General features: G+C 30.4%; 2 protein-coding genes across 3 annotated transcripts; one reads left to right on the top strand and one right to left on the bottom strand.

Moving 5' to 3' along the window:
* Positions 1-1,634: 1,634 nt before the first annotated feature.
* Positions 1,635-4,231, bottom strand: LOC109795761 (uncharacterized). Of its 2 annotated transcripts, none has more exons than XM_029271220.2 (2): positions 4,055-4,231; positions 1,635-3,287 (listed from the first exon to the last, which is right to left on the bottom strand). In XM_029271220.2, exons 1-2 carry the CDS (start codon positions 4,073-4,075, stop codon positions 2,388-2,390), a joined length of 921 nt encoding a protein of 306 aa, XP_029127053.2. In that variant the 5' UTR covers positions 4,076-4,231; the 3' UTR covers positions 1,635-2,387. The 2 variants fall into 2 exon arrangements, with proteins under 2 accessions (XP_029127053.2, XP_020210884.2); XM_020355295.3 differs by lacking the exon at positions 4,055-4,231 and adding an exon at positions 3,423-3,521.
* A 6,994-nt stretch (positions 4,232-11,225) lies between these two features.
* Positions 11,226-16,821, top strand: LOC109797124 (diaminopimelate epimerase family protein). Its single transcript, XM_020357044.3, has 9 exons — positions 11,226-11,584; positions 11,659-11,826; positions 12,374-12,444; positions 12,765-12,822; positions 13,007-13,186; positions 13,524-13,608; positions 14,075-14,134; positions 14,246-14,319; positions 16,560-16,821. Exons 1-9 carry the CDS (start codon positions 11,318-11,320, stop codon positions 16,674-16,676), a joined length of 1,080 nt encoding a protein of 359 aa, XP_020212633.2. The 5' UTR covers positions 11,226-11,317; the 3' UTR covers positions 16,677-16,821.
* Positions 16,822-18,329: the final 1,508 nt, after the last annotated feature.

Raw genomic sequence — 18,329 nt, 5'->3', positions numbered from 1 at the left:
CTTTCTAAATACGCTATCTTTTCTTTTCGAACGAACTTGTCGAATTTCATCAACTTTTCCTTTTCTAATTTAATTTGTTCAATCCTCCTCACTTTCTCAGCAAGTTGAGCCATGTCCCTCAATTGTTCATTTACTAATTTTTTGCGTATTGAGAAGTCTAAACCTGTGGCGGCGATTCTAACCAATTCATGTTCTGGAATATTAGTATAGCATCGAGATTTTAATTGCCTAAACCTATTTAAATAGTCATCTAATGTTTCATTACTTTGCCTTTTGATATTCATTAGATCGACTATACTAACCTTTGTTTCCTCTCGAAAGAAATGCTCATGAAAGCTACCTTCTAGCTGTACCCAAGTATGTATCGAATTAGGAGGCAGGGTGGTAAACCAGGTAAAAGCATGTTTAGTCAATGAACTTGGGAAATATTTCATTTTCAAGTATTCATTATTAGCCAAATCCCCACATTCGACCCCATACCTAGCTATGTGTTCAACTGTTGACTCAGTTATATCTCCTGCAAATTTCGAGAATTTTGGGACTTTCATTCCACGGGGTAATTCTACTTGTGTAATATAATCTGGAAAGGCTGACACAAAGTATGGGCGTTCATTCCGACCTACATCAAATCCATGTCTATTCAATATCCTTTCTACCATTTGATCTAAATTATCATTAGGGTTCCTGTTAGGTCGAACTATGTTTTGCAAATTTCCATGCCCCCCAGGGTTTTCTGTATCGTTCAGATTCACACTCATTGCTCTCGAAGGAGTCCCATTACCCAACTTATCTCCTATTTTGTTTATTAGCTCGTAAAGGGGTGTCATGATGTTGTGCATCTGAGTAGACAACAAATTGACCATGTCATGATTACTATGGTCCATTTGTTGTCGAAGGGCCATCATTGCTTGATTACTAATACCCGTGGGCATGTAACTACCTTGTCGAATTAATGAACCCTCCTGACTTGTTCCTACATGCTGATACGGGTCTTGCATAACAAAACCCATGCCATTCGGCCCAGGATTATAACCCTGTGGGGATACATGCATTTGTGAATTGGGTCCTATTAGCGGTATTGGCATTTCGACATGCACAGGTTGGGTATTTCGCCAATTCTGTGGCATACCCCAGGGATACTCTCTAGTAACATTTACCAACTCTTGAGTGATATTATTATGCCTAGCATGGTTTTCAAGCAACACAGGAGGAGATCTTGCCCCCCTGGTCACATTGGTAGCATTATCAGGATTGGAGTTAGGCTGTTCTACATCTACACTATTATGGTTTACGTTCATGTTATCAGACGTAGACATAGTTCTTCCACTCCTTAATCTCATGCAATTCACACACCTAAAACTAGTCCAATTATGTTCTAAATTAAACGTGTCCCACCGGGCGTGCCAATTTGTTTACGGTGGAATTAACCATCAAATCCTGGGTTCTTTTTATTTAGACTAGCATACGAACGTATTTCAATTTAGGTGTCTCACTGCGCGTTATCGTGTTACCGAGAATGGAGAGTAGGATGAAAAAGTCTTAGCAACTACTTGTTTCGAAATATTCTTCTATTACTACTAACAAGCGATGCTCATGCAAGCAAATAATAATATGAACAGAGTGAACAATATATATGTTAGCAATGCAAATCATAGTTCATTTCGTACAATGATCAAATTACGTTACACATGCGAACATATTGATCCCAGTACATGAATACACTACGTAATTAAACAAAGAACAAGAAGACTATTCTACTTCTACTCCTAAAAAAAAAGAAAAAAGTGGCCGAGAGTCAGTCATACCCAAAAACGATCTTGTGCACGAAAGCCATGTGTGTGTGTAGGCAGAGAGTGCTTCAGAGTCCAATTCTAGTATGAGTTTTTCGACCCCAGTAAAGGTCCGTACTCCTTGTATTTATAGAGCAATTAAGGGCGGTTGATTCTGTACATGTACGCTTTTGACTCAACCGCTATCCACTATCTTTGCTACGTGGTCTTGACTCAACTTCCTTTAACCGCTCTTCCCACGTTCCTTGTTTTCTCGATTGATTTTTTAGTAACCGTTTTGGCTTAACCTCCATGTTCTGACGGTCTCAACTTTTCAACTATTTTCGAGCAACACTTGTTTTTTCGAGTCCCATAATTTCATCATGTGTTGATTTTACTTCTCAGGCAGCGCTATCAATCTTTTCGAGTCACATGATTTTTGAGTATGCCTAACACTACATCACATCATTTTATCTAGCAAAAGTTTGAGAAAGCACTGCATCTGTAACCTAGAGACACTAACTTACACAATATTTGATTATTATCATCTCACATATTTTTTAAATTATTACAAAAAATAAGCAAGCCTGACCACGATGCAAAACAAAGCTGCGATGCTCACAAAAGCTTTCTCTTCTTCCCAGTTAATACATGATTTTGCATCCTATTGGAATCCATATATGACACCGGTTCATTCTTCACTGATAACCCAAAATTGGATGCAGAAGACATCTGAGAAGGTTCATGAGAATTCCCAGGAAAAGCCAAGCTTAAAGAAGTTGGAATAAACCCATTTGGATAATTAACACTTGCTTTATCATCCATGTTGGTAGAAGAGCTATTATCTTGAGTACCATTGAGTGAAAGACCAGAAGAAGATAAAGGAGGAGGGTTTCTCCACATAGGAACAGGAGCAACTAGAAGTGTGTGAAGCAAAGGTCCAGCTTCTGTTACAGTTTGCAACAACCTACCCTTTTTAGGCAAGGGTTTCCCACAAACCAGTTTATCGATCACTAGGGAAGCATCATCAACCATGTTATTATCTCTTGAAGCCCCCATGTCTTCCTTTATATGGTTTGGTTTCTTTGGTAAGGTCAAGTTTCTTGGTTCAGATATTCTTGTGTGGGATAATAAGTCCATAGAGGAACGTTTCTCATTATTTGACTGGAGACTTGACAAGGATAACTCACATGAATGATTTAAGAATACTTTGTTGGAACCAGAATCTGATACCTTGGTGCTATTCAATGATGGCTTTGTTTTGTATTGGAGGCTTGCATGATCGATTTGTGGAATAGTATTATTGCTTGTCTCAGCTGGGGTAGGTGCTTGGAAATTCTTTGTTAGCAATTGAAGCTTGTCTCTTGCATCATCTCTTTCTTGGCAAACTTTCTTTAATAGCTTATATAAGTGTTTAACTGTCTCCTCGTATTTCTTTATCTTGGCATTGGCTTCCATTTTTTCTTTAATCAGCTCAAGCTTGGTGCAAAAAAGCTTGTGCTTAATCTCGTCAATGCACTGTCAATAGAAGACAAAGTAATTAAGTCAGTGTGGAAACGAGAATTCAGACAATTACATGATACACTATCAACAAGATATTAGAAACAATAATGTTTTGAGTATTTTAACTAAACTATTGGACCATGTTATTACATGCTTTGTTCAAAATGTGAAGACAAATGCCTTAATTTGTTGCCTTTTAGCATGGCTTATATATTTTAGAAGCTAGCCACGAGTGGTATTAACTTTTGACTCATCAGTTTGTTAGTCATGGTAAATAACAAAATGCTAAAGTTCTTTGGCATGTGAGGGTTTTCAAAAAGTAACAAGTGTTCAACTTCGTTTGGTTAAAAAGTAAAGGGATGGTAATTCAACTTTTCAAAGGCCTTTTGTTTTTAAGCATTACCTCTTTTGACAATATTGTAAACACACATGATTGTGTTCCCCAAACTACATGCATCCCCGTAGAATTAGTTATTCGGTCGTTATCAGGTTTACATACATCTTATTAATTGATATGATTCATCATCATCAAAAATCTTAGGTTTCAATGCCAGGTTGGGGGGGGGGGGGGGAGGACGATTCCAATTTCCAAATCCACATTAGACAACATAACCTCACTTTGCAAAACATTGTTTTCAATTCTAAATGAGATTGGAAACCAAAAATTAGTCCAGTATTATATTCAAATATTTGACATACCCCTAACATAATAAAGAAGAATGTTTATATGCAACATGAAGGAAAAATTAATAACTAGAACACAAATATAGAAGAAAATTCACCTCATTCTCAGAAGAAATCATATTTAGCTTGCTATGAACTTGGGAAATGACTGCTAGATTTGGGTTCAATAGCTGCTTCTGTGAACTCTAATAGACAATTTCATGCATGTATGATGTATGATGAGGAAATGGCTGGTAGAGTCGTGTTGAAGACAAAAGTGAATTATAGGATTTTGGTAAAAGAAAATAATAAGTCCATTTTTATATTCTAAATCCAATAGTTGTGCAGTGTATCAACCTCTCCGTGATTATAGGGATGTTGTTCCCCAATATATGATCGAGATCCTATTCTCTCATGGTTAATTTCTGGGGTTCTATTTTAGGACCTATTTTTTTAGAGACATTATTTGGCCAATTCATAATTAGGTTTTGACAGATGAACTATACAGTTTGGCTGAGTTTATGTGATACTTTAGAACAAACATGCATTTGGGTTCAACCTTGGGTTGATTTTTGTGTGTTAACAATATAACGTTTTCGGTTCCGATAAGATGTAACGGAATGTGAATTAGTTCGTAACTTCCTATATCAACTATATTGTAGTTTAGGTTTCAGTTTGGAGACCAAATTTTTCTTTGTTACAAATTAAACGGAATTGACTCTACCTTCCTATTGAAGTCTTTTGCCCCTCCTGGTTGGCAATTGTGGCTCACTTTGACTGAATGAATTTTGCATGGCTCATAATCTATTTTTTGGTTGCATTTTTTTGAATTTCTTTATAAATTATAGCTTTTATATGTATATAAAAAAATTAGTTTATGTCATAGAAAACTCTGGTTCGTAAAATAATGAGGATGGGTTATTTTTTACAAATTTTTCACTAAAAAACATTTGATCTAGACTTTTTTTAATTGTAACATAACGGTAAAAAAAAAAATTAAAAATATGAACAACTTTTTCTGACAGTTTTTTTAGAATTAGATGCGTAGTCAAGTCATTGATGCTTACAATTTAAAAAGAAAACATTAAATTGTAAAAAAAAAAAAAAAAAAAAAAAGGAAAAACATTGAAAGTTACTTGATCTACTATTAAATTCTCATATAATATATAAAAAAATTGTATTCACCTCTTTTTCTATAAATATTTATAAATTTTAATAAGACCTCACCTATTTAATACAGATATATACAATTTATATCATCTACAGTGACATTAAAATTTGAGAAAATTCATTCTCGAAACAAATTTACTTTTTACAAAATTAATTTGCTTTTCTTTGCCGACGGTATCATCACTTTAAAGAGGAGACTATTGTTGATAACTAGACTGCAATCATTTAAGAAAAGTTTAAATAAAAAATAAAAAATAAAAAAATATTTCATAAAAATAGTAGTTAAATTTTTTTAACAAATATTTGTCGTCATTAAATTAGTAAAACTTTCGCACTTATAAAATAATAATAATAATAATAATAATAATAATAATAATATATCGCACATATATATGATTGACATCAAATTATTCTAAAATATAATTTATTTTTCTCAGTAATTCTTTGCATGTTTATCTATATCATATGCCAATGATTCAACAATGGAATTAAAAAAAAAATCAAATAAAGTAAGCTTATGTATTTTTATAAAATTTTGAAATTATTAAATACATCATTTAATCAATTTAAATTAATTTATAATGTAATTCTATAAAATATAAATAGTATTGACTATATAGTTATAACCATTAAAGTTTATCTTATAGTGGAGAGTATAATGTGTCTAAAATTTTAGGTTCAGTATAAATGTTCATGTTATTGTAATTATTGATTTTTTCCCCTCAAATTATATAACTATAAATATTTGATTTATTTAAAATTTATTTGTAAATAATTAACTTGAAATTTAATATATATCGATAATTATTTAGTGAAGTAATTTTATGACAAAGTTATAATTACTTCGTGTTGATAATATATATACTTGAAGGAGTTGAAGAACATTTTTTGGATCAACAAAATTAATTTGTGTGGTAAAAAATTTATGATAACTAGTAAACTTTTTGGAAGGGTTTAAAATTCGTAATACCGTCAATAATGGAATTCGTAATAACTAATAATGTGTAATACGGTTTTTTTTCCCTTCATAAGTTGTAATATAAACTTGATTGATAAGTGTATAGGAATTTAATTATATATATATATATATATATATATATATATATATATATATAACTCTTATTTTAAAGATAAAATTTATTTCAATAATTCTAAATAAAGGAAATGTTGTTACAATATTAAAAAAATAAATGGACATATAAATATCTAAAAATGAACTAAGTTGAGTTGAATTTGACTTAAAAATATTTTTTTAGTTTGTAATTTGATTTGAGTTCGAGATTAATTATTTTTTAACTTAAATTTGACTTAGTTAAAGTTTGCTTGTAATTTTGTTTAACTTGTTAGTTTAAATCATATGAATCAAAGTCAATTTTTTTTTTTAATTTTATATATTTTAAAGTTTTAATTTAATGGTAAATTTAAGATAAAATGATTGTTTAACTTTTAAAAAGTAAAACATAATGTATTTTATTAGTTTTGTAAGATTTAAAAATAGGTCTTCGATAAAACATAATTGCAAGTAAAGTTTGTATAAATAAAAATTATTCTATCTCACATAAAATAGCAAAAAGCTTAATTCATAACAATGAAATTTTAAAGTGTCCATTGTTATGATTAACTTATATTTTTTTTATGGTTCTTTCAAATTTTAATAAGTTAAAATTAAATAGAAAGTTATCTATATAACTTTATACCTCAAGCTGACTTATAAACAATGAATTAAATTATATACAATTTAAATTTGACTCATTTATTTATTAAATTTAATTTTTAATTTAAATTCAACTCATTTAATTTATAAATTAAGTTTATTAAGTTAATTATTGAATCGAGTTTTAAACTATTTCAAATTAATTAAATTCATTATCACTTTTATATTAAAGATTATTACTATATATAAGTGATTTAGTATGTATATTTTGGGATGGGGCGGGGCGGGTACAAATTTCATGATACCCGTCTCCGTTTTCGCGAGTTAAACTCATCCTCATTCCCGTACCCGTACTCATCGGGTATGTGATTTTCATCCTCATCTCTGTCCCCGTCGGGTATCGGGTATACCCGTACCCATACCTGTCAAAAAAAAATTTTGTTAAAAAAATATGATATTTTTAATTTATTTTTTATTATATAGTAATTATAATTAAGTTATTTCTCAATCTCATATTATAATAAATAATCACACATAAAAAATATTAAAATTATTTAATATAATTAAATTAAAAATTGGTATTAATTAAAAAAGAAAATGAGGACAGATACGGGGCGGGATAAGTACATACTCATATCCGTACCCGATTTAATATATCGAGTTTTATCTATATCCATAACCGTATCCGATCAAATCGGGCCCGTCAAAATCGGGACAGGTTCAGGTATTACCCGCGAGTACGGATATATTTATCATCCCTATGTATATTATTCAATTAATTAAAGATTACGGTTTAATTACAACTAAAACATAAAGTTCTCATTAAAAATATTACTTTATTTATTGGGCACTAACTCTTTATTTAAAAGAAAAATAATATATGGACATGAAAATCAAAGAAAGCCCGAATTACGCTAAAAAAAACATGGAAAGGTTTACAAGCGATAAACTTCCAACCAAATGATACGATTTGTCCCATAAAAAGTTGCAAAATGCACATATAAATGGCTTATTTGAGGAAGGGATAGATAAATGGATTTAATTTAGTTATTTACAAACACCATAAAAAAACACACATACAAATTCATCGCAAATAAAGTTGGATTATTTTCATTAGTTATATATAGTAAATATTAATAAAAAAAAGCATCATAATTAATTAAAAAATTTAGTGTATTTTTTTTTTAAATTATTACCATGCGTAGGAAATTATAAGTACAATTTAACTTTAAGATTACCGAGTTTTTTAATTAAATAATATATATCTTTTATTATTTATCAAATGTATATTTAAAATTTATATAAAGTCATCGAATTAATTGACGTAATAGTTATGCACATTGAATTAACATGATGGAACAATATACTTAAAAAGAAATTTTGTTATTAATTTCGTGTTTGATTCTTCTTATATGTGAAAATTTCTTAAATTAATGATAATATTACGAACGAAATTAATCTTTAATTCAGCATACTAAAGAACATTAATGAAAAAAAATTATATGATAAAATACTCAAAGAGTTAAAAGCATTTTGGATTAAAATTTGGATTAGATAAGTTTGTTGACAATCCAAATTTTAAAATATCTTTTTGCACAAATTTTTTAAAGTTAGATGAGCCATAAATTTTAAATTAGACATTTAAAATTTATAATAATATATAAAGAAATATCATCATTCACTATCCATTTTTTAAAAGATGATTATATTCCACAATTATATTTTAATTTTTTCCTATTACTATATTTTTAAGGACAAAATAGAAAAAAATAATTTATAAAATAAATAATTATTTTCTTTAAAAATAATAACTAATAACCTTTTCATTAATGAAAATACTTAACTATTATTTTCATAGAGACATAATTTTTGTGTTGATAGTGTTAATTATAATAATCTAAAGACCAAAATTCATTCATATTTTAATTGTAAATTTTAAATATATATTAAAAAAACATCAATGAGAAATGTACTTCCTATTAACCATTATATAATCATCATATACATTTTTTTATCACAAACCATAAACACTATTATACTTGTGTAATCAGACATTCGTCTATTATAAAACTAAATAAACATAGTTAAATTAAAGTAATAGTGTGTTTGGATGAAGAATTTAAATAAAATAATTTATTTATTTAATTTTTTTTAAATTTTTTGAGATAAAATACCTTGTTTGAATAGAGAATTTATAAAGAATTTGAAATTTAAGCATTTATAAAATTCGTTGAAATAGTAGAATTTCAAATTCTCTCAAAAAAGTAAGAATTTGAAATTTCTCATATTTTTTTTTCTTATTTCACTTATATATTTTCTTTTATCTCTTATCTCTTTATTTTTTAATTATTAAATATTCAAAAATATTTTTTAAATTATTAAATATTATATAATATTAATTTTAAAAATTATTAAATATTTAAAAATTAGCTGATATTTATTTTTATAAAATTTAATTTAAAAATCTTAACATATAAATATATTTTTAAATCCAATTTTATCATGATAAAATTAAATTATCATATCCAATCTAATAATTTAAAATTAAAAAAATTTGAATTAACTTATCTAAACAAAATATTTTAAGAATGATAATAATTAAAATTAAAGTAATTCAAATATCAAAAATTTAAAATTCATTAAATTTATAAAAATTTTCATCCAAACACCATTAAAGTACACATCATTGCTTATGAATAAATTAGTATATCTATTTGAGCTCTCTAAAGCTATCAAGACCTATTAACTTGAGTTGTGATATAAAATTGGATGGAGCTCCTCTAGCGTAAGAGAATTATACTTTAAAAAATAAAGTAGAATGATAACTATTAACTACAACAGTAACGATTAATATTATAATTAATTTTAAATTTTATTTATTAAAAAATTATTCTATCATAATTTTAATAATTAACTATATAATGAATAATTATTGTTGCACTTTACTTTTTAAATTTAAACTCTTAAAAAAGATATCATCATATTCCAGAAAACTTGCCTGTGGAAAGCACCATCAGGTAGGTGCAGCTGCCACATAGACAAAGGCATTATTTCTTTGAGGAAAGGTGGCATTGGACAACTTTGCCTTGGCTTCCAGCACTTCTACTCCTCTTAATCTTCTAGAGATTACATGGTTTCCTTAATCATTTATGAAGTTTAGTTTGGATTCTCAATCATATATGTCAACCCAAGTTAATTGTCTTCAAGAATATATAAAAATAAACTAAAAATATTATATCTACCAGATATTTTTATAAGCTCTCAAAATACTTTTTATAATACTTATAATATAAGAAACATTTATAAATAAGTTTATAAACTTTTCTAAACAAGATCTTATTTTTATCGGTATATCAAGTTATATTATTATTAAAAATTGCCATAGAATAAGTAGAAAATTTAACCTCAGCTGATACTCTTCTTTAACTTGGTTTGTGTAAAAAAAATATTTTTAAAATTTTAAATTAATGTTATAATAAACCAAATGAAAAATGAGATTGCTAATAATTACAAAAACACTTCATATTTATTTTTATTCACATATATTAAGCCATATCTTAAAATGAGGTTAACAATTCAATACCAATTTCAAAATATTTTAATATTATTTTATTTTATGAATTCTCACAGTAATTAACAAAGATAAGAACACGAGAAATATGAAACTTGTTAAAGTGAGTTATTTTATAAAATATACATGAGCGTATTCATTTTGATTTTTATTTAGTTAAGCCTGTAAAGTATTTTAAATTAAATATAAATAAATATACATTTATTAATGCATTTGGGTAGGTAACTCATTTTAAAATAATTTCACGCGTAGTGTGAAAATAAAGTGGATATAAATTAAAAATCGTGATTATTATTACACAATGAAATTGCATACAGACTTCGGATACTTTTATAACACGAGTCCCGCGTGACATAATATAATTTTATTATAACATGAAATGAAAGCACTTATTTACATGGAAAAGAATCGTCTCGGTCTTATAAAATAAATCGTAGGTCAAAAAACAATTGCACTTTAACCTAACGTGGTTAGAGGCTTAGAGCACGAATAGGCGAATACACCATTCAAACATCAAAATAACGTGCTTAAGCGTGGATCAACCCCTACCGCTAAATCATACGCTTGGGATTAAATCTTTTTTACTTTCTATCCTTTATTTTCTTTTCATAATTAAAAAAAATATATATATAAAAGAGAAATTCGTTTATTTTAGAAATAAATTAAATAAGTCTTCTTAAATTATTTTTATTAAATTGTAATAATTTAATTATTAAATTTAAATTTTTTAATATATAAATTAAATATGAAAATTTTAATATTTTATTTTATTAATTTAAATTTATATATAAAATAATTTTATGATTATGGTGAATTTGAATTAATAATAATTATGCAATTCACTAAAATAGTGTTAGTTTAATTTATTAGACTGTGTACATGCCATATAATCTCTTACTACATACACACTGGGGAGTGGGGACTTAACCGAGACGGTGACACTGTGACAGTGGCAGAGAAGAATACTCACCGCCGTAAGTTGCAGCGATGGCCATAGCCGCCACCATTTCCGCTCCTCTCACATCTCCGACTCGCCGCACTCTCGCCGCCGTCAACACGCTCTTTCCCCATTCTAGCAGATCCACTTTGCCCACACCGCAACGCGCTTTCAAATACCCTAACTCTCGCCTCGTCGCCTCCTCCATGAGCACCGACGCTCCCGTCAAAACATCCTCCGCCTCCTTCATCCACCGCGGAGAGGCCGGCTTTCTCCACTTCGCCAAGTACCACGGCATCGGAAACGACTTCATTTTGGTGAGTCCACGTTCCGCTTTGCTTTCCCTTACCGAATAAAAATCCGTTCGCCTTTGACGCGTGATTTTGAATAGATTGACAACAGAGACTCGTCCGAGCCCAGGGTGAGTCCGGAGAAAGCGGTGGAACTGTGTGATCGGAACTTCGGTGTCGGAGCTGACGGGGTTATCTTTGTCTTGCCTGGCATCAACGGCACCGATTATACCATGAGGATTTTTAACTCCGATGGCAGTGAGCCTGAGGTAGTGCTTCTTCTAACCAATCTAACCAAGCCTTATTCGTGCATGATTTTGATCGAATAAACTTGTGATTCGATAAGCTTCAACTGTAATTTCTTATTCGAGAACAAAACAAGAAGATAAAGTAAATAGGATTTCTCTCGAAATATAAAATCAACTTATGCATTTCTATTTTTAGAGAAGTTAGATGGGAGAACTTGTATAAAACTTAAGTGCATAAGAGAAGCTAAACTCATTTTACCTTCCTTTCGGGTTTAATGGTGATGTAGTGACATTGTAAAACTAACTTATAATGTATCCAATCGCAAGCTACCATAAATGATAAATTTGTTGATTTTTACCATAACTATATTAAAAGTTATACAAATCGTGATTTTTGATTGGTTGACTGTGTAAAACTTTTTACACTTATAATGCATGACTATTAAACTCTTATCTTGATGGCTTTTCTTATAAGTGATTATAAAGAAGTTTATCTAAATTGAACATTAGTTATTTATATGATTGACAAGCTTGCTATTGTTTCTTGGATGGGCGCTTTGCTTTCTAGATGTGTGGCAATGGAGTCCGGTGCTTCGCGAAGTTTGTTTCTCAGCTTGAGAATTTACATGGGAGGCATAGGTATGATCGTTCTTTCTAAAACCCTTCGTGTTCTGTTTTTTAATTGTCATTTTCAGTTGCTTCGTACCGTCTCGCTTCTTATGTCTTGTTGATTGTGACTATTGATATTGTGTTTTTGGGCAATTTTTTTCATGTATAATATATAACAAATATCTGTGAAGAACTGAAGATAAAACTTACGTATTAGATAATATTGAAAATGAAAATAATAAATTGATATTTTTTTATGATGGTTTAGTTGCCACCTCAATCATTATTATTATAATGGACTAATGGGCTTTATGAAATTTCATCTAACAATGTATTTTCATACTTTGCAGTTTCACCATACATACTGGTGCTGGTCTGATTATTCCTGAAGTCTTGGAGGATGGAAATGTATATTACGTGACAAGTATTTTCAATTTACTTATTGATATATGATATTGTTTAAAGGCATTGACACATGCTGCTTCTAAGGTTCCTTAATTGGTATAAAGTTAGGAAGGAATTTTCTTTTCGTTTCTCATCTGATGTTGGTTCTCTTTCTTCAGCTTGATAGACAATAATTAAACTGTTTCAGGTCAGAGTTGACATGGGGGAACCAATTCTTAAAGCCTCAGAAGTGCCTACTAAGATACCTGCAAATAAGGATAATGCTGTTGTTAAATCAGAGCTAGTTGTAGATGGAGTTATCTGGCATGTGACCTGTGTTAGCATGGGAAATCCACACTGCATAACTTTCAGTAGAGAAGGAAGCCAGGTCTTTATTTTTACATACAATAGATATTTTTCATAGATACAATTTCCTTTTGTGTTATACAATCCATACCAGATATATTTAAAGGAAAAAACAGTGTAGGAATAAGAGGAAAAAACATAAATCTGTGATGAGTTACATGATATTATATACAAATGCATTGATATTCTCACACGCACAATTGATTGTGTAACCATTTGTATACTTTGAAATTGATTTTTTTTTTAATTGCATCTTAAAAGGTCAAATTTCATTTGTTGTACAAAAGCTTTACATAAACTTAATATATTTTTTGCTTTGGCCACATATATCATGTTTGCTTTAATTCTTGTTACAACAGAATTTGCTTGTTGATGAAGTGAACCTGGCAGAAATTGGCCCAAAATTTGAACATCATGAGGTGTTCCCTGCACGGACTAACACAGGTCAGATTTGTCTATTTCTATGATGGGAATATGATTAATAACTTTCTTATGCTGGCCTCATCAGTTTCTTATTTCTGCCACCCGGAGCTTTTAAAAACATTCTTCCTTGAGCAATATAGCTCTGTTATAGCAAGCTAGATGAACATTCTGCCAAGATGGTGCTGCTGCATATTGACTTAGTCACATGTAATTATTCTTAGTTTAATGCTTGGCAACACAATACAGTTGGTATTTTTTTCATACTTGATCAGACTGTATGACTAGCTTAGGTTGGGGGAGAGGTGTTGTTCCTTATGCTTATGGATAGCATATGATACTATGCAATTATGACTGGCTTTTATTTTTTTTACCAAAATTTCATCATTGATGTTTTGATTCCTTGAGCATGTCCCAAATGTATGTAGTCATCTTCACATAATCCTGTTGCATACCTCATTAATTAATTGTTTTCTTATTTAACATGCAGAGTTTGTGCAAGTATTGTCTAATTCTCACCTTAAAATGCATGTTTGGGAGCGTGGGGCAGGTTAGAAAATCTAATATTCAATCTTTATCTGATTATTGTTGATAGTGCAGTTAGGGTAAATTCAAGGTGCTCCAAAATTTTGTATGGGAGAGATCATGTTTTGTTGTGCAGGAGCAACCCTAGCCTGTGGAACTGGAGCTTGTGCTACTGTTGTTGCGGCAGTTCTTGAGGGTCGAGCTGGGAGGGTAAGTTTGCTATTTTGCTTATAACAATATGAAAACTGTTCTCCTTTTTAAATTTTTTTTTTATCGTATTCTATACATAACAAATTTGATTGTCATTGCACATTGTTAAGAATTGTCTTGTAATCATGAATCCTTTTTATAATGTTTGTTGCAAAACTTCCTTCCTTGGGGATTTCCTTTAGTCTGAGTACTGCAGCAGGGCACCCATTAGCTTGTGGGAAAAGCGATTAGTTCTGATTCCATGAAAGTGTAGGTTTATGTAAAGAAAACTGTTTAGATTTAAATCATTAAATGTAAAGGATGTCAGGTTCTTCCTCTTCTCATGAGCTGCATATTGGACTTGAAGTTGCATCGGCCATCAGCCATTGTGCAAGGATCTTGGTCTAGTGGTTTAGGCAGAGACACTCGATTATTTCAGAACCTCCCACGTTTCTTGGACCAATTTCCATTATGATAAAAATTTGATAGCTCCTTCAAATTCCACTCCCATTTTACACTACTTGTCACAAAGTTGTAGAAGATAAAAGCAGGGCTAACAGTTTCTGCTGCATATCTAGATTGGGCTTCAATCTCGTTCTCTCCATATATGCTCCAACTTTACCTTCTCATTTCTTGGTGACTTCTCCAATACTGTCAAATTCTCCTCTTAGGTCATTGAGAGTGGAAACCTAATCAAGGGTAGGCCGTTTGGAAAATCTGCCCCAGAGGAGTTTCGTGGACAAATTCCTCACAATTGGAACCTCGAAAGTTCTTGACCGTCTGAAACAACCTTCACAGATTGCAGTTTCTCTTTATCTGATGATACCCATTCGAATTCATTAATTCAAGATAATGCTCAATTTGGTTGACCCATCTGCACGCTTGTCTCCTGAAATTAGAGGAGTTTGTAGCTTCCTACTATTCTCCTTACACTTCCAACTTGTTTTGGGATTGGGACCCATTCCTTGTACACATTTCAATATTTCATATCATTCCCAACCTGATTTTGTCCTGGTCCAACACTCCCAATATTGCTTTCCCAGGTTTCTTCATTGAAAATCTCACACCATGTTCATCATCCTGTCTTGCAAATCTTCATTCTTGATTCTTTCATCTTACAATCCCTCTGGACTTGATCCACTCATCCGTGCTTCAAACCTTTCTTGATGTTTCAGTTCCTAAATCTAGATCTCCTATGCTTGTTTCAGGCAAGAGACATCGCTCCAAAGACCCCAATTTTGACTTCGTTTTTGTGTACCAGTTACCACAAAGAATTCCCAGGATAGGACCTCTGATACCAGCGTTAGTAGCAGTATAGAACAGATAGAAGAAAGGAGAATTCTTTATTGCAATCTACCCTTTTCTTGAAACCGTAAGTTCTTAAAGAAGAGGGAAATGAATTATAGAAATGTTCCTAGGGATTTGAGAGCCTAGTCTCCCAACCAAAACTAACCCTCACCAACTAACTGCCTTCAATAACATTCTTTTCCTCTATTTATATCTCTACTAATGTAATAAAAGAGCTTACTAAATACTTCTCCAACAGATTTAACTAACAAGGTCTAACTAATGGAGGCTGAATAACTTTTTCCTTTAAATTTTTTCCCCCTCTACATATACATTCCTAATTGGGGTCTGATGTTAACTGCTTGCTTCGTAAGGTACTCCTCACTGGTTTCTCTTCTGTAGTGGCGATCTAGACTTAATAAAATCTTGGTCTGCTAGATTGTAGAGATATTGTTGCAGTTATTTGTAGTGCAAGTCTTGTTCAGTAGCATTCTGTCCAAAACTGCATGCAGTATTTGTAGATATTTGATGAAACATTTTTCTACCAGTTGATAACAAATTGTCAATTTATGTCTCGAGTTGATATTGGTGTTATATCTGCCATTGCAGTATGGCTTTAGAATTTGGATGGTGTGGTTTCCTTTATTTGAGTTTTTTTAACAGGGGAAAAAAACTTAGATATGTTTTTGGATTCTATAAATATACCAACTTTCGAGTTTTGTCCCTCTAAAATATGAGCCATGATTAGTGAGTGTCCTTTGCTTGCAATTTATCCTAAATTGCTGAGTGTTGAATGAATTCCCAACATGTCAACATTTAATGGATAATTTTAGAGGTACTAAAACTAAAATTCGATGTATTTATAAAGACCAAATACATATACGGGCCTAAAATGTATATGCTTCGTCACTGTTCCCGAAACATAATGTACGTTGATTTTGCCAGAATTTTTTTAATCTTTCAATTTGATACAGAAATGCACGGTTGATCTATCTGGAGGGCCTCTTCATATTGAGTGGAGGGAGGAAGATAACCACGTGTATATGACAGGGCCAGCCGATGTAGTTTTTTACGGATCTTTGACCCTTTGATACTTTGATATGTTGTCCCATCGTTAAGTTAAACCCAATACTTCGTGGAATTAGGAATTGCTGAATAATATTTGTATCATTTTATGAGAGGTGGACTTTCTGCTTGTTCTGAATGTTTTATCACGTGTTCAACATCTTCCTACTATCCCTTTGGTTGAATGTGACACAATGATTATCAATTGTACCATATTAGCCTTAATAAGCAATGAAGTAATGAAAATTGTCTAAACATGTAACATTATGAATGTTGTGTATAGAATCTTGAACGGTGACGTAGGAATTGGGAATTGGTATGCACAGTCAGAAATAGTGACTAATATTTATTGGAGATTGTAAGTATGCATAAGGTAGATATTTTTTTTCTTAATATTATCTTTTTCATATACAAAGTTGGGATTTAAACTCTGAACAATTTGATTAAAAGACACAAACTGTTATCATTTGTATTAATCAATATTAATTGTTATTTAGTATTTTGAGTTAAGTAGATTGATAAGTACAAAGTTTTTATTGGAGATTACAATTGCATTAAAATTCACGAGTGTGTTAACAATAACATTTTTTTATATATAAAAAATGTTAGTTTTTATTAGTGAATGTGTTTTAAGGATATTTGTTATAATTTTTCATAAACTCAAAAGGCTCTTGTGGGTAAGTTTGCCACAATTAATTCAATGAAGTACGAAGAGGTTATATTTTCAAAGTCAAAGTCCTACCAATACCTTATTTTGTTTAAATTCTTGCGTCATTTTACCTAAATATGCAATTGTATAGAATATAAAATTGTATAGAATATAAAATGAGTTAATCACTTATACACTGTCACTGTCAGTGTAAAGTTTTTTTATAATGACAGTTAATCAGAATCGTTAATAGTGTCTTTTCATCTGCTCATTTAATTAAATTAAAATAAAAAAGGTACTATTAACGACTTTGATTGACTGCCAGTGTAAAAAACTTTACACTGACAATATATAGGTGATTAACTCATATAAAATAGGTCGTTGATTTTTAAAAAACATAGTTAAATATATTTTGAAGAATATATAATACTATATAGTTGTTTAAGCTAATAATGCTCCTAAGTTGTATTTTTTTTGTTAAAATAATGTTTGGTTAATAGAAGTCATGCTTTATAAGTTGTTAGCTTTAAGATATTATGTGAATCATATCTTTTAAAAAAAAATTGTTTAAGCCTATCACTAAATTAGAATTGGATTATGTCAAAAAGCTACCAATTTTTCTTATGAAATCTTTATCTTGATATGAATCAATTACAATTTAAAGTTTAATCACGGGCATAAGGCTCTTGAAATGATCAGTCAAGCTATACTGGTTGTTTTATTTAATGCCAAGTTTCATTTTAGAAATACTCTATTCAATGTATTCTAGAAAGTAACAATCCCCTCCCCTGCCCCACAAAAAAGTCAAAGACATGGAATGCGGTATGCAGAATTCTCTTGATGGGAAGTAGGTCCATTTGTAACATGTATTCCGTTAGTATTTTTCATTAAATGGAAAAGGGAAGTAGATCCATCTGGAACTTTCTTTTTTGTTTAACCTATTTTTGTAGAACAATATTTATTACTTATACTAGAGAAAATTGCAGCAGTTTTGACAGCCTTGGTATCTAACTTTTGTGTCATTTCTTTA

The sequence above is a fragment of the Cajanus cajan genome, chromosome 6, assembly GCF_000230855.2.
Source record: "Cajanus cajan strain Asha chromosome 6, NIPB_CcT2T_4, whole genome shotgun sequence".
Lineage (NCBI taxonomy): Eukaryota > Viridiplantae > Streptophyta > Magnoliopsida > Fabales > Fabaceae > Cajanus > Cajanus cajan.
This window is presented reverse-complemented; position numbering and strand designations above follow the sequence as displayed.